We start from the raw sequence: 16,578 nt of genomic DNA, 5'->3' as shown, positions 1-16,578 counted from the left end.
CTGCAGTGATTATGGAGCCCCCCAAAATAAAGGTCTCTCACTGTTTCCACTGTTGCTCCGTCTATTTGCCATGAAGTGATGGGGCCAGATGCCGTGATCTTAGTTTTCTGAATGTTGAGTTTTAAGCCAACTTTTTCACTCTTCTCTTTCACTTTCATCAAGAGGATCTTTACTTCTTCTTTGCCTTCTGTCATAAGAGTGGTGTCATCTGCATATCTGAGGTTATTGATATTTCTTCCGGCAGTCTTGATCCCAGCTTGTGCTTCATCCAGTCCAACATTTCTCATGATGTACTCTGCATATAAGTTAAATAAGCCTGGTGACAATATATAGCCTTGAGGTACTCCTTTTCCTATTTGGAACCAGTCTGTTGTTCCATGTCCAGTTCTAACTGTTGCTTCCTGACCTGCATACAGATTTCTCAGGAGGCAGGTCAGATGGTCTGGTATTCCCATCTCTTTCAGAATTTTCCACAGTTTGTAGTGATCCACACAGTCAAAAACTTTGGTGTGGTCAGTAACGTAGAAACAGATTTTTTTTTTTTAGCTTTTTTTTTTTTAACTCTCTTGGTTTTTCGATGATCCAGTGGATGTTGGCAATTTGATCTCTGGTTCCTCTGACTTTTCTAAAACCAGCTTAAACATCTGGAAGTTCACGGTTCATGTACTGTTGAAGCCTGGCTTGGAGAATTTTGAGCATTACTTTGCCAGCGTGTGAGATGAGTGCAATTGTGTGGTAATTTGAGCATTCTTTGGCTTTGCCTTTCTTTGGGATTGAATGGAAACTGACCTTTTCCAGCCCTGTGGCCACTGCTGAGTTTTGCAAATTTGCTGGCATATTAAGTGTAGCACTTTCACAGCATCGTCTTTTAGGATTTGAAGTAGCTCAACTGGAATTCCATCACCTCCACTAGCTTTGTTTGTAGTGATGCTTCCTAAGGTTATCTGGGAACCTTACTTCCAAATAAAGTCATGTTTACAGGTAACAAGGCATAGGACTGATCTTTTCTTTTGGCAAGACAGTATTCAATCCATAGCAGCTAATATGATATAAAGAGAGTTCTGTTTTGTTATTTCAATTTGTCATTACTTCTGAAAATTCTTTGTTCAGTTGGGGTCAACTAAAAATAGACCAAACACTGGTCTCATAGTCTAATTCTTTATCTAGGAAAACTAAAGGTTTCTTGGACAATACCTCTTCTAAGAACTCTTTGTCTATTCGTTTATTAAGCAAGAATTGAGGACATATTCTCAGGCATTAGGCTTATAAAGATGAATAAGATCTACCACTCAACCTCAAAAAGCTTACGATCTAGTGAAAGAGATCTATATTTAAATCAGTATACTCTCAAAAATATGAATCAAACACTGTAACAGTGCAAAAACAACAGTTCAATTTTAGTCCCAATAATTTCATAGTTTGGAATATATCTGAGAAGTTTTAAAACTGTGTTGGATATTTTATTCCTCTTTTAGATGCTTTACATTACCTAGGTACTTTTTGTAACTTTTTACATTCTAAAAGTTGGGATCCTTGAGAGATTATTATATTGAAGCTTTTGAATTTTTCATGTTCTCATTATTTGCACTTCAACAGGTCCTGGAAACATTAGAATATGTTTACTTATTGTAACATAATTTCTCAGGTATTATCTTGTTGAAGTTAATAATTATTTTTACCTTTTAGATACATTTTAGAATACTTTCCATTTTTCATTACTTACTATTTATGTTTAGCGTTAAGGCCATTAGGCTAGAGAAGTTTTGTGTATTGGTGTGTTCTTATTTAAATGTGGAATTTTCTTTATGTTCATGTGTAGTCTCAGGGGCGAAGTGAAATCTTAATGAGTCTACAGAAAGTTCTGAATGGACTGGGTGGTGCAGCAGCTTCCTGTCATCGTGATATTTACAAGAATGCCAGGTCCCTCTTAACTGACAGGTCGATGGCTGTTCGATGTGCAGTTGCCAAGGTTAGTTCTCAGCTGTTTTATAACATTGCTTCTTAACCTGCTTGCTCTTAAATAATCAGTGATTTTTTTTTCTTTGTTTTAAAATATGATATGATTTTTGTTTCCATGGATTAGTTTCATTTCATTTTCTAGAGTCATATATAGGAGAGAATAATGTTGTATGTGCTTTTTTTGCCCTGGCTTCTTTCACTCAGCATAACTATTTTGAGATTTGTCAGTGTTGTTACATGTATCAATAGTTCATTCCTTTTTATTGCTGAGTAGTATTTCAGTGTATGGGTGTACCACAGTTGGTGTGTTCCTTCATCTGTTATAAGTATTCAGGTTGCTTCCAATTTTGGCTATTACAGAAAAGCTACTGTGAACATCTGTGTACTAGTTTTTGTATAGACAACATGCTTTTCTTTCACATGGATAAATACCTGGGAGTTGTATGACTGGATCATATTCTAGATTTACATTTAATTTTTGGAGAAGTTCCCAAGTTTCCCAAAGTATTATGAGATTTCCTCTTTCTCCATGTCCTTATCAACATTGAGTATCGCCAGTCTTTTAACTTTTAACCATTCTTATAGATATGTACAGGTATCTCATTGTGGCTTTAATTTGCATTTCTACACTAATGATGATCATATTTTAGGTGCCTGTTTGCTGTTCATATCTTTGATAAAGAGTCTATTCAAAAATGGTTGCATCATTTTATTGAGTTATTTGTTTTCTTATTTATTGAGTTTGGAGAGTACGTTGTAGGTTCTTTATGTATTTCTTTATCACATAGGTGATTTGCAAATATTTTCTCCCACCCCGTGGTCTGTCTTTTCATTCCCTAAATCGTTCCTTTCAAAGAAGTTTTGAATTTTGTCCAAGTCCAATTTATCAATTTTTCTTATGTTAATTATGCTTTTAGTGTTGTATCTAAGGGGCTTCCCGGGTAGCTTCGCTGGTAGAAAAAAAATCCACCTGCAGTGCAGGAGACCCCAGTTTGATTCCTGTGTCTCGAGTTTCCCCTGAAGAAGGGATAGGCTACCACCTTCCCTGGTGGCTCAGGCGGTGAAGAATCCGCCTGCACTTGGGGAGGCCTGGGTTTGATCCCTGGGTTGGGAAGATCCCCTGGAGGAGGGCATGGCAACCCACACCAGTATGCTTGCCAGGAGAATCCCCACGGACAGAGGAGCCTGGTGGGCTCCAGTCCAGGGAGTCCGGCAGGCTGCAGTCCATGCAGCAGCAAAGAGTCGGACACGACCGAGCAGCCAGGCACAGCACAGCACTGTACCTGAGGAAACTTCTCCTAGCCCAGGCTTTCTCCTATGTTTCTTTCCGAATGAGTTTTATAATTTTACACTTGGGTATGTGATCCATTTTGAGTTAATTTTTGTATATAGTGCAAGGTATGAGTGAAAGATTTTTTGTTTTGTTTTGCACATGAATATTTACTCGTTCTAGTGCCATGTTGAAAAGGCTATCTTTTCTTCACTAAATTGCCTTTTCACCTTTGTTGAAAATAAGTTGTCTATATACTTGTGGGTCTGTTTTTGGAATCTCTGAATAGTTTCATTGAACTATTCATCTGTCTTGACGTACCCTTCTTGATTACTGTAGCTTTGAAGGTGAAAGTGAAAGTCGCTCAGTCGTGTCCAACTCTGTGACCCCATGGACTGTACGGTCCATGGAATTCTCCAGGCCGGAATATTGGAGTGGGTAGCCTTTCCCTTCACCAGGGGATCTTCCCAACCCAGGGATCGAACCCAGGTCTCCTGCATTGCGGGCAAATTCTTCACCAGCTGAGCCACAGGGAAGCCCAAGAATACTGGAGTGGGTAATCTATCCTTTCTCCAACAGATCTTCCCAACCCAGGAAGCAAACCGGGATCTTTTGCATTGCAGGCGGATTCTTTACCAACTGAGCTATCAGGGAAGCTCAACTTTATATGCCTTAAAATCAAATAGTGTCAGCCCTTCAACACTGTCCTTTTCAAAATAGTTTTGGGTATTTTCAGTTCTTTGCATTTCCATATAAATTTTAGCTTATCAATTTCTACAAAAATTGCATGCTGGAATTTTTATTCAGGTTGTACCAAGTCTATAAATCAGTTTGGGGAGAGTTGACAACTTATTAAGTCCAACTCATAAATATGATATCTAGCTCTCACTCATTTAGGTCTTCTTTGATCACTCTTAGCAGCATTTTGTGGTTTTCAGATGCAGAGACCTTGCATATCTTCTGTCAGATTTATTGTTAACTATTTCATATTTTTATGCTATTTTAAATAGTATTGATGAAAAAAAATTTTTAATTTCTAATTGTTCATTACTGACATAGAGAAATACAGTTGTTTTGTACATTGATCTTGTATCCACCAACCTTCCTAAACTGTTACTGATTCTATGTCAGCTTTTTTTTTTTTATGTTTTCTTTATTTGGCTGTGTCAGATTATAGTTGTGGCACGTGGGATCTAGTTCCCTGATCAGGGATCAAACCCAGGCCCCCTGCTTTGGAAGTACAGAGTCTTAGCCACTGGACCACCAGGGAAGTCCCTATGTCAGCTTTTTAAATAGATTCTATCAGGTATTCTATATAGACAATCATGTTGTCTGTGAATAGAGACAGTTCTACTCTTCTATTCTGGATGCCTTTTATTTATTTTTCTTTCTTACTGCACTTCCTGAATAGATCCTTCAGTCCTATGTTGAGTAGAAAACATGAAAGCCAACATTCTTTTCTTGTTCTTGATCCTTAAAGGGAAAATATTCAGTCCTTCACCATTAAGTATGATGTTAACTGTCAGTTTTCTTTGATGACCTTTATCAAGTTGAGGAAATACCCTTATATTCCTAGCCTTCCAAGAAGTTTTTGTCAAGAATGTATTTTAGATTTTTTCAAATGCATTTTTTTTTTAAAAATTTGATTTCTAGTGTTCTTTCTGTTTTCTAACTAAATTTTTTATTTTAGGATAATTGTAAGATAATTGTAGATGTACATGCAGGGGCTTCCCAAGTGGCTTATTGGTAAGGAAACTGTCTGCCAGTGCAGGAGACACAAGTTTGATCCCTGAGTGAAGAAGATCCCCTGGAGGAGGAAATGGCAGCCCACTTAAGTATTCTTGCCTGGATAATCCCATGGACAGAGGAGCCTAGTGGCTATAATCCACAGGGTCACAAAGAGTCCGACATGACTGAGTAACTAAGCACATAGTATGCAGGTTTTCATGCAGTTGTAAGAAATAATATAGAGAGATTTTTATAAACTTATACCCAGTTCCCCCTAATGGTAATATCTTGAAAAAGCATACAGCACTGCAAACAGAATAATACAGTAGTGATGCTGACACAATCCACTGATGTTGTTCAGTTTTCCCCAGTTTTGCTTACAATCTGTTAAATGTTTCTTTAGCATATAATGAGATGAATAATATGAAATTTTTTCCAACTTGCTAATGAATTACACTGATTAATTTTAGAATTTTAATCAATCTTTCATTCCTAGGATAAACCCTGATGGGTCATGATATATTATCCATTTTATATGTTGTTGGATTAGAGTTGTTAAAAGTTTAGGTACAAGTTTTGCCTCTATGTACATGGGAGATATTGGTATGTAGTTTTCTTCTCTTGTAGTGTCTTTGTCAGATTTCAATATCAGGGTCAGTATGTTGAGTTGGGAAGTATACCCTTCTCTTCAATTTGCTGGAGGAGTTTATATAAGATTGGTATTATTTCTTACTTAAACATTGGGTTGAATTCATCAGCACAACTCTCTGGGTCTCCAGTTTTCTTTGGGGAAAGGTTTTAAACTACAAATTCAGTTTTTAAAATAGATATTGGGCTGTTTGGGTTAGCTGTTTCTTCTCGAGTGAGTTGTCTGTTCCATCTAAGTTGTCAAATATATTGTCCTTTTAATATATATTGAATCTGCAGTTGTATGACTTCCTCATTCCTAATTTTGATAATCTGTGTCTTTTCTTTCTTTTTTCTCATCTGTCTGGCTAGATATTTATCAGATGTGTTAGTTGTTTCAAAGAAGCAGCTTTGGGTTTCATTTCTGCTTTTCAGTTTTCTGGTTGATTGATTTCCTCTCTTAACTGTATTGTTTCCTATTTTCCTGCTTACTTTATGTTGAATTTGCTGTATGTCATCTAGTTTCTTAGTTAGAGGCTGAGATTATTGATTTGAGACTCTTCTTTCTAACACAGGACTTTAGGGTTATATACTTCCTCCTAACTGCTGAAAACTATCTCAAGGGAGTATGCTGGGACAACTGTAGGGTTCAACTTGTGTTTTTTCTCTCTTAAGGATTAGCATTCTTCATTGCCTGATGTCCAGTGTCTTCAAAACTGTTGTTTCATGTATTTTGTCCATGTTTTGTTGTTGTTATTTCAGAAGAGAGAATAATTCTGGTTTTTGTTACCTTTGTGTCTGGAAGCGGAAGTTCTAATTCATTTATTATTATTTTAAAAATTCCAGTGTCTCCTAGAACTACAGAATGAAGCTGTGTTCATGTGGACTGCTGAACTGGAAAATATTGCCACTCTCTGCTTTAAGGCTTTGGAAAACTCTAACTATGGGGTGCGAGTGGCAGTGTCTAAACTCTTAGGAACAGTCATGGCCACAGCACTGATGCCAAAACAAGCAACAGGTATCATTTTCCAGCCCCCAATCTAGACTGTAACAAGTATTTGAAGATATATGGAATGCTTCCTTCTAGATGACTTACTACTTCTAGGCAAGTCAATTTAAAGAGTTTAAATTGTTAAATATGCTTGTCTACATTTTCATAAAATAGAGGAGTTCCCACATGGCTTTTTCCTTGATATGGTCAGGACATTTTTTATGGTAATACTGAACAAAATTACATGTAGCAAGTATGTTGGACATTTAGGCAAATAAGATTTACGGAATGGTTTTGTATCCACCCAAATGTTCAGGGACTGGAATCTGGCAGAGTAGATCTCCATTCATAGCAAAGTATTATTTTTCTTTTCTTGAGCGTTCTCCTAAGCAGAATCGGAGGCAGTGTTGATTTCCCCAGTTATTTCTGCTGTGCCTCATGGTTCTGTAGAGATACTTCAGGGACAACTCTGAGTAGATGTTGAGTGAACCCAGCTCTGCTGTTGTCCCCACACCTAGTCCTTCTCTGTATTGTAGAAAAAGACTCAGATTATAGGTTCAAGTCCTAGCTCTTCTGTTTATTTGCTGTGAAACCATTTGAGCTTTGGTCTTTTCATCTTTAATGATAACTATTTCAATCTTTGAATTAGATAACAATGATAATGATGATAGGTAACATTCATTAAGTGCTAACTGTGTATAAGGCACTGGATTATCGCAGAGTTATTTTATTTAATCCTCTCAAAAGCCCTTTTAATCCTGAGTACTGCTGTTATTCTCATTTTATGAACAAGGAAATTGAGGCTTAGAGAGATGGTGTCATTTGTGGTGTAATGAGTGTTCTATTAAGTGAAATCAAAACCCAGGCATCAAATTCTAAAGTCCGCGTACCTAATCATGAGCTTTATGCCTCTTCTGCAGAATTTTTGTGAGGATTGTATTTGCTACTATATATGAAAGGACTTTATGAAGTAGGACAGCTCTTTACCAGGGGTAGCAAGTTGGTTGCAGTCCAGTGACATTTCAACCCATAAGTCAGCTGTTGTACAGAAAGCACAGTCTTGACAAAGTCTCATTGTGTCCATCTCAACTGGGAGTGAGGGCTGTGATCATTTAGCTTTACCTGCTGTGGGTGTACTTTGTCCCTGTTGTGTTCCTCATAGAGAGTTAGCATGAGAGTTAGATGATTTGGGCATAGATTTATTGAATTGTTTTTAATTTGTAGTGCCTCCCTTTTTTTTTTTTAGTGTTTTTTGCTTCAAAATTAAATTTATTTTTACAAATACTTTGTAAATTGTAAGATTATAAGAAAATAAATGACTCTGTCTCCTTTGTAGTAGTTTAAATACCCTTAAAAATAATTGCTTGAGTTTTAAAGCTAGATTATTAGAAAACATTTAAATAATAGCAAAATATATTTGCTTTATAAATTTGCTTTTTTTTCCTGAAAGTAATGCGCCAGAATGTGAAGCGAGCAACCTTTGATGAAGTCTTAGAACTCATGGCCACAGGATTTCTGCGTGGAGGGTCAGGTTTCTTAAAGAGTGGTGGAGAAATGTTAAAAGTTGGAGGTTCTGTTAATCGTGAAGTGAGAGTTGGAGTTACACAGGTTTGTAATATATATGTCTAAAAGAATTGTGTTCATATCACTTGTGAAATTTCATCGAAGACTTGTACTAAGTAATAGCCCATACAGAGATTTTTAATTCTATCTAAAATTTAATAATTAAAAAATGTCTTTCAGAGCATTTCTCTTACTAAATCAATATTACATTCAAATTGTAAATTGCATGCTTACATGGAAAGTTAGATACTTAATGATGTGTGAGTAAACCTACATCTGCTATATCTATCTATCTCTAACAAAATTTTCCCATATTTTATACTTGGCAGAAAATCAGATGTAGAATAGTTTAGTTTTAACTGAAATTTTATTTCAAGTAGCTTGAGGAATTTAGATTTTAATGTTTTTCAACAACGCTTGTAACTAAAAATATTTGTTGGTATTTTGGATTTATCATCATTGCTTAATCACCAATGTGCTTATGAAGTTAAACCTTACGTGAGATAATTTCAGATAATTAATACCAAATAAGATATTGCAGTTAATAATAATAATAGTTAACACCTCATACAAAGAGTTGGACATAACTGAGCACACACACATTAAAATGAAATGATTTTTTTGTGATCTTAGTCAAAATCACCCAATTATACCTTGTTCCAGAAACAAATGTAAAATAGAAGTAAACCATTTCAATATAATAGTCATAAGCAAATGTTTTATAGTTCTAGGTCAGCATTTATTTAGCATGTTGGGGCTTATTACTGTATCATATTCATCAGAGCTTCCCAGGTAGCTCGGTGGTAAAGAATCCACCTGTCAATGCAGGAGTTGCAAGAGACATGGGTTTGATCCCTGGGTTGGGAAGATCCCTTGGAGCAGGAAATGGCAACCCACTGCAGTATTCTTGCTGGGAAAATCCTATGGACAGAGGAGCCTGATGAGCTACAGTCCATGGGGTCGCAGAGAGTTGGCCACGACTGTGTACACACACTGACACACACACATCACCTCCATCACCTTCATCCCCAGGGTGATTTCACCTTTTCTTCCCACTCACACCACTCTCTCTGTTCTTCATGAAGCTATTATCCCAAGAAATGTGTTTAGTTTAAGATACTTCAACCAGTAAATCCTATGCTACAAGTACTAAAAAGGTCTCAAGTTTTAAATTTTCTCAGTTGTAATCTCCAAGATAAGTTATTTTGCATGTTGTCATCATTTATGTAGTTGTTTTATCTATAATTTCAGTTCTTATGTATAAATTTACCTGAAGTTGTATCTTAATCTATTTACAGGCATATGTTGTTTTTGTAACAACATTGGGTGGCCAGTGGTTGGAACGTAGCTTTGCTACATTCTTGTCTCATGTACTTGATCTGGTTTCCCATCCTCGGGCAACACAAACACATGTGGAAGCTGTGTATTCCAGGCGATGTGTTTCCTTTATCCTAAGAGCTACCGTGGGCAGTTTGCTAGGTGAAAAAGCCCAGATTGCAGCTGCCAAAGAAATATGCCAGGCGATTGGAAAACAAATGAAAGCAGTAGGTAAGAATTGATGTCATGGTATGTGGTGTTGATTATTTAAGTCATTTAGTTCTTTATTGCTATCCTTAATAAATACTGATAGATCTGATTAGTTCATATCTATTACTGGAATGTGGTTTTTTTTTTTTCTTCTTTTGTTCTACCACTCCATGCAGCATGTGGGATTTTAATTTCCCAATCAGGGATTGAACCTGCACCCCAAGCATTAGAAGCATGGGGTCTTAATCACTGGCCCACCAGGGAAGTCCCTGGACTGTGTTTTAATAGTCATTTTTATTGTGTACTCTTATTTGGTATTAAAACAACATATAATTACAATAAATTGGAGTTGTTTAATATTTGGGTAGTGTGTTTGTAAGATTAGGTTTTTTCTGTTTTATTTCTAGTACCTTTACTGATGTTATAGCTCTCCTGGTATGCAGTAGCATATTGAGGAATCTTTGAGGAATAACCTATTAAGGTTTTTCTTCTTGGAGCCTGTTGTTTTATAAATACATGTTCTTTCCCCCACCCTTATTAGGCTTGATATGATGACTTAAAAACAGTTACAAGTGGTTTTTAACCCATTACAGAGTATACTGTGAAGCCTCAGTAATTCATAATTAAAAGAAATCCTCTCCTAGGCAGTGTCAATTTTATAACTTTTTCAGATTAACAAATAGTTATTGAGTATTTGAGATTACAAAGCAGTAATTAAGGTTTTGAACAATGAGTAGGATACAGCTACTGTTTTCATGGTGCTTATAATACAATTAGGGAACTAATGCAAGGTAAAATATAAATTCTATGAGACAGTTTATTTTACCACTGTTGCGAATATACATTAATCAAGAAAATTATATTGCCTAACAGATGTCTTTAGAAATAAGAATTTAATGACTGTATGATACCCAGGACTTTATATTTAGAAAATTAACAAATTCTTAAAAAATTAATGAAAGTGGATTTTTTGGTTATAGTTAGTAGCTTACTAGGCCAATCATATTTTAAATGGACAAACTGAAAGTTAGGAATTAAAAGATGTTCAAATTAATGAGATATTGTTAGATATGTTAAAGTAGTAATCTGTCCTAGATTCACACCTTTAAAGATATTTGTTTGTTGATTGATTGAAGAAATGTTTGAGTGCCAAAAACACTGTGCCAAATGGTGGGAGTAAAATATAGCAAGTCACACAGATAACACCTGTTCAGGGAACTTCTAATTTAGTAACCAAAAGAGAGAGTCCATGCATTTCCAAGTCCAGAAGTATCTAAGGAGAAAAGAGGTGTTTAATTTTAGTCCATAATGTATTAATCTGTTATTTCCTATTATTCTATATTTTATAGCCTGTTAATTCATAATGAATGTAAGTAAGATAAGAAAGTTTGTTACTGTCATTTAAGGATCTCAAGGTCATAGATTAGTCATTTCATTTTTAAAATGGTAAAAGAATTAAACACAGTGCTATGTATCTGGAATTTATGGGCCAGGATATAGTCTTAATTAGTAATTTGAGAAGAAGTTTTTAGTTGTTTCATGATTCAATACATATCAATTCTATTGGAAGCTAAAAGATGGAAGAAAGGGTCAACAGCATTAGTGGAAATTTTGAGGAACATCCCAGTAAGAAATTCTAAAGTCATTCTCTTTATAGATACTCTTTCTGGTCAGTAATTTGACAGTGATGCTACCAGCACATTGCAGCTCTTAAAATAGCGGTGATAATGATAAAGTAACAATAATAGCTCCTACTATTTACTGAATGTGTACTAGGGGCGTCATTGATTTTTTTTGTCATTTTAATTTTGATTTGTGTTTCCCTAATTATTAGAGATACAAACAGAGTTCTTAACAGTCAGGCATTCAGCTTGTATAATTTTAAAACATAAAATTGTATAGATCAAAAAATTATATCACGGTTTAATTCACCCACATTCCGCATCTGATTTTGTGTTTCCAGAAGCGGTAGTGAATGACACTAGTGGGGAGAACAAGTCTGGAGCAGCAGACATTGCAGCAAGCCAGCATGTGATGGTCTGTGCCCTGCAGGAGCTCGGAAGTCTGGTGCAGAGCCTGAATGCCACTGCATCCCCTCTTATTCAGGAAGCATCTATAGGTATGCTGTTCACTTATAGGCTGGAATATTTTTTCAATATTTTTAAAAGTCACAGGTGTGATTGATGAACTCCCAGTTGTTTGCTTAACATGGTAATTAGCAGTTTAAATCATCCGTTAAAAGTCAGATTTTATTTAGGATTCACTGTGGTAGTGAATCTTGAATTAAATATTAAAATAATGCTTTGAGAGACAGAAACAGTCATGGTAGTTTTGTTTCTATACATTATTGAATACATCAGCATTTTATAATTCATTGGATATAATTGTACTGTGTTCTTCTTAGAAAGCTTTCCTTTAAAGTACTTACCTGTTTATGAGTTGATGTGTGTGTTTCTTGGCACCAGTTCTGAAAGTATCTGTGTAAAATTGTGACACAGTATTAATGATGGTGTTATACATAGTCTTTTAACTCATTAAACTGTCTGACTCATTAAAGAGTAATTTTGAGTATTTTTTAGGCCTTTTGGAGACTGTGACGTCAGTGCTTCTCCATCCAAGCATGGCAGCTCGACTTGCCGCTGCCTGGTGTTTGCGCTGTGTGGCTGTGGCGTTACCTTTCCAGTTGACGCCCTTTCTAGACAGATGTGCAGAGCGGCTCAACAACTTAAAAACTTCGCCAGAAGCTGTTAGTGGATACAGTTTTGCAATGGCTGCTTTGTTAGGTGGAGTTCATCAGTGTCCTTTGGGCATTCCTCATGCCAAGGGAAAGGTATGACAAAGATCCTAGAATTTTAAGTGCTATCCCATGGGCTTTATTTAGTCTTCATTGGAATACCTGCTGTGTTTGATGTCGAACTGGGTGATCAAACAAAAACAGTTTTCCTGTGATAATAAGTCGCATAGTGCTCTGTTTATATGGAGTTACGCCGTGCTGTACTGTACTTAGTCGCTCAGTCGTGTCTGACTCTTTGTGACCCATGGACTGTAGCCCACCAGGCTCTTCTGTCCATGGGGATTCTCCAGGCAAGGATACTAGAGTGGATTGCCATGCCCTTCTCCAGAGGATCTTCTCAACCCAGGGATCAAACCCTGGTCTCCCACATTGCAGGCAGATTCTTTACTGTCTGAGCCACCACCCTGAATACTGGAGTGGGTAGCCTATACCTTCTCCAGGGGATCTTCCCGACCAGGAATTGAACTGGGGCCCTCTGCATTGCAGGTGGATTCTTTACCAACTGAGCTACCAGGGAAGCCCCTATGGAGTTGACAGACCCTAATTAAAATTTGACATTTACTTCTGTTATAGGAATAATAGGTTTTGTCTGAGTATAGTATCATTTTATGGTTTATTTATTTTAGAGAGATATTAAAAAAACCTTATACCAATTCTTTGGAAATCAGAGCTTTTCTTTGGAGTTTTAGAAATATAATTCACATTGCTATATTCAAAATGTCAAGAGAATGTGCTGTTGCCATAGTTAACATTTTGGTAATACTTAATAAAAGTTGAAGAGCTCTCATGAATCAGTTACCTTTTTTTTGCCTTTCTTTCTGCTATAGCGTATACTACTATGAAGATTTTCTTCTTAGGAATATTGAGTGTTTATAAAAGTATTATTGGGCTAAATTAAAAAAAATTTTTTTTTCTGGGTTACTCAGCCCATGTCCATTCATTTCTGTGACTTCGATAGCTACTACTCAGACCTGGGCTTCCATCTCCCATATGCTTGTCTTCTACTGATTTTCCTTCTTTGGAGTCTTTTTCGCCCATCTTTTCCCTATTTTTTATTGCATATTTTATATATGCTCAAAGACGCTGAGAGACTACCCAGGATCAGAGAATAAAATACAATCGTCTCTGTCTGCTAAACTGGTATCTTCATAATGAGCATTCTGCCCTTTCATTCTAGTTTCCCATTGCGCTAGTCAGACTAGCCACATTGCTTTCTTGCCAAGCTTTTTCTCAGCCGCCATGTCTTTGCTTATGCTAACGTCTTACATTGGAATCTCATCCCTCTTCTTGTTCACCTGCACCAAACTTAGCTGCTTTGCTTAGAAGCCCAATTCAAGTTCATCTCTTCCATGAAATACCTTCAAAGCTACTCAGTCTGTGGTAGCCTTTCTCTTTGCTGACCACTGCATTGTACTATTATTCTTCATTTGATTGTATGCTGCTTGTCACTTCCCTTTTTTCCTATGTCTTCTCTGAGACTGTAAGCACCTTAAGATTAGCTTAATGGCAAATTTATAATATGAGTTGAACAAATCTTTAGGTGTAGGTTTACAGTATGACTACTAATAGCATTTATCAAGTGATTACCTGGATCAGCACCATTCTGAGTGCTTTCCTGTATTAACTTAGTTAGTCCACACGTGAGTGACGTTGGTTCTCCTGTTATTCCTGTTTTAGCAATGAAGCATAGAGATGAAGTTATTCTAGGTCAAAAAGCTAGGAAATGACAAAGCTGGGATGTGAACTCAGGCATCTTGGCTCTGGAAGTCATATTCTTAACCACTGTGCTGTTCTGGGTCTTCTCTGAGTCAGCAATGCAATTGGGATTGATGAGGTATTGATGTTGCCTCTTTAAAAGCATGTTAACAGCAACAACAAAAAAAAGACAAATTATTTTTTAATAAATGTATACTAGCTATGTACTTTCTTATTTGATCTTGTTAAGTTGTTTAAATTAAAATCCAGTTCTAAACCTTTCTTGCAGATGGTTGTTAGTATTGCTGAAGATCTCTTACGAACTGCTGCCCAAAATAGCAGGCTGTCTTTACAGCGGACCCAAGCTGGATGGCTCTTACTTGGAGCACTTATGACTTTAGGTACAACTATAATTGAGTATGATTTTGTCTTATTCTGTAACTGTCAGTAGACTGTAAAGAAAGTTTAAAAGTATTCAACTTCAAAAAATAAATAAATAAAAGTATTCAACTTCACATTCTAGACTTTGAATGAGGCTCTAAAATGATAATGATGCTTTTCTCATCGTTTGGTATGAGATTTTTCGGTAATTTCTGTTTATGTACACTTAATGAGAATGCGAAAGTCATTCTGTTGTGTTTGACTCATTGCGAGACCCCATGGACTGTATATTCCATGGAATTCTCCAGGACATAATACTGGAGTGGGTATCCTTTCTCTTCTCCAGGGGAACTTCCCAACCCAGGGATTGAACTCAGGGCTCCCACATTGCAGATGGATTCTTTACCAACTGAGCCAAGTTTCACCTTTACCATCAGAATAGCCATGGTCTAACTTATTAGCCTATTAAAAGAGACATATTCCATGCCCAAAATGAAGACTAAAGTGATTTTAGTATGATGCTAAAGTCACACAGTAAACAATATCTCTCATTGGCATTACATCCGTGGGGTTATTCTTATGCACTTCACTGTCCTAAGTGTTATGACAAATCTGAGATGCAAGTAAAGTTTAGCATTACTTAGAAGTATAGAACAGAAGTACATGCTATCATTGTGATAATATATGGTATCAATATGTTATCATTGTAATAAGGTGTGTCCACTATTTACTTCACGTTTTTGGCTTCTACTATAATAAGTATGTGTGTGTGTACTCACTGCAAAGTTGCTAACTGCTTGATTCATCTACCTTTTGAAAATTGAACCTTGACCTGGTTTTCTAAAAAAATAATCAGTGGTAACTTTTTTCCAGAATATTATGTTAAGTATGTTAGGTGGTATATTAAATGAATTCCTTAGTAGTGTAAATATAGGTTCCTACTTCTAAATATACTACTCCATGAAAATTAACCATATAAATTGCCCTTAAAATGGAGTAGTAAATATTTATATGTATGTGTTTAGGAACAGGTGTATATGTTTATATATATATATGTTTATAGAAAAGACATCATGAAATATGTCCCAGATACACTTTATTGTTGATAGAATGTAATCTGTCTTTCTAAATATATTTGAGTAATTTCTTTTAGATGACATTTTGAGGATTTATTTTATTTATTTTATTTTATGTTTTATTTATTTATAATAAATATTGTTAGTTTCTAGATGAATTTTACTATGCCTCAATAGATAATATATTTTACTTACAGAATAAAAAAACATTTTGAAAATGTTAATATTAGAGATTAAGATAGAGTGAGATAAGAATTATTGTTAAAGCTTATTTGGGACTCTTTTCTATGACTTTATTTTTGTAGTGTTATATATAGTATGGTTTTGTATTCCCATTTTCTTGATTAGGACCGTCTGTTGTTCGTTACCATCTACCCAAGATGTTGTTATTGTGGCGAAACGTTTTCCCTCGTTCTTTAAAGGAATTGGAGGCTGAGAAGGCCCGAGGCGATTCTTTTACCTGGCAGGTAACATTGGAAGGTCGTGCTGGAGCTTTATGTGGTAAGAACTGAAGGGATTGCACTTTCACAATATTATTTTCTTACTAAAATATTTGTGAAGTGAAGGTAAATCATTGCTTCAGTTTTTTATTTTGATATATAATGATGAGTTGGTAGACTTTTACATTTAGAAAAAAACTTTGTAAATAATCTCTACGCGTTTACTAATTTTGTAATAAAAATGAAGTCAAGTCTTTGAAAAGGAGGTTAGAGTTTGTGATCAGACAGGAGCTAGAACTAGACCTCTTAATCCCCGTGACTGCAGTCCTCCCCCTGAAGAAGCACCGAGTCATCATGTAAAACAGCCCAGTGCTTGTTTAAAGGAAAAAGAAGCTCAGGATTACCAGATTTACTGAGTTTACAGTTAGTCTTTTCAGACAAATAGCTGTTTTCTCCTATCAGAAAGTTGATACATTTTTTAGATATCAGCATTTTCAAGAAGTGTGAAATAAAGTTGTTTTTGTTTG

General features: G+C 35.9%; 1 protein-coding gene across 2 annotated transcripts in view; it reads left to right on the top strand.

The window, feature by feature from the left end:
* Positions 1-16,578, top strand: part of HEATR5B (HEAT repeat containing 5B) — a 93,740-nt gene that overhangs the window by 10,690 nt on the left and 66,472 nt on the right. For both annotated transcript variants that reach the window (XM_070476836.1, XM_070476837.1), the window contains exons 5-12: positions 1,820-1,969; positions 6,431-6,602; positions 8,026-8,183; positions 9,437-9,686; positions 11,629-11,784; positions 12,245-12,495; positions 14,444-14,555; positions 15,960-16,112. In XM_070476836.1, coding sequence (XP_070332937.1) covers positions 1,820-1,969; positions 6,431-6,602; positions 8,026-8,183; positions 9,437-9,686; positions 11,629-11,784; positions 12,245-12,495; positions 14,444-14,555; positions 15,960-16,112 — 1,402 coding nt within the window. The remainder of the gene's footprint in view (positions 1-1,819; positions 1,970-6,430; positions 6,603-8,025; positions 8,184-9,436; positions 9,687-11,628; positions 11,785-12,244; positions 12,496-14,443; positions 14,556-15,959; positions 16,113-16,578) is intronic.

This window comes from Odocoileus virginianus, chromosome 2, assembly GCF_023699985.2.
Source record: "Odocoileus virginianus isolate 20LAN1187 ecotype Illinois chromosome 2, Ovbor_1.2, whole genome shotgun sequence".
NCBI lineage: Eukaryota > Metazoa > Chordata > Mammalia > Artiodactyla > Cervidae > Odocoileus > Odocoileus virginianus.
This window is presented reverse-complemented; position numbering and strand designations above follow the sequence as displayed.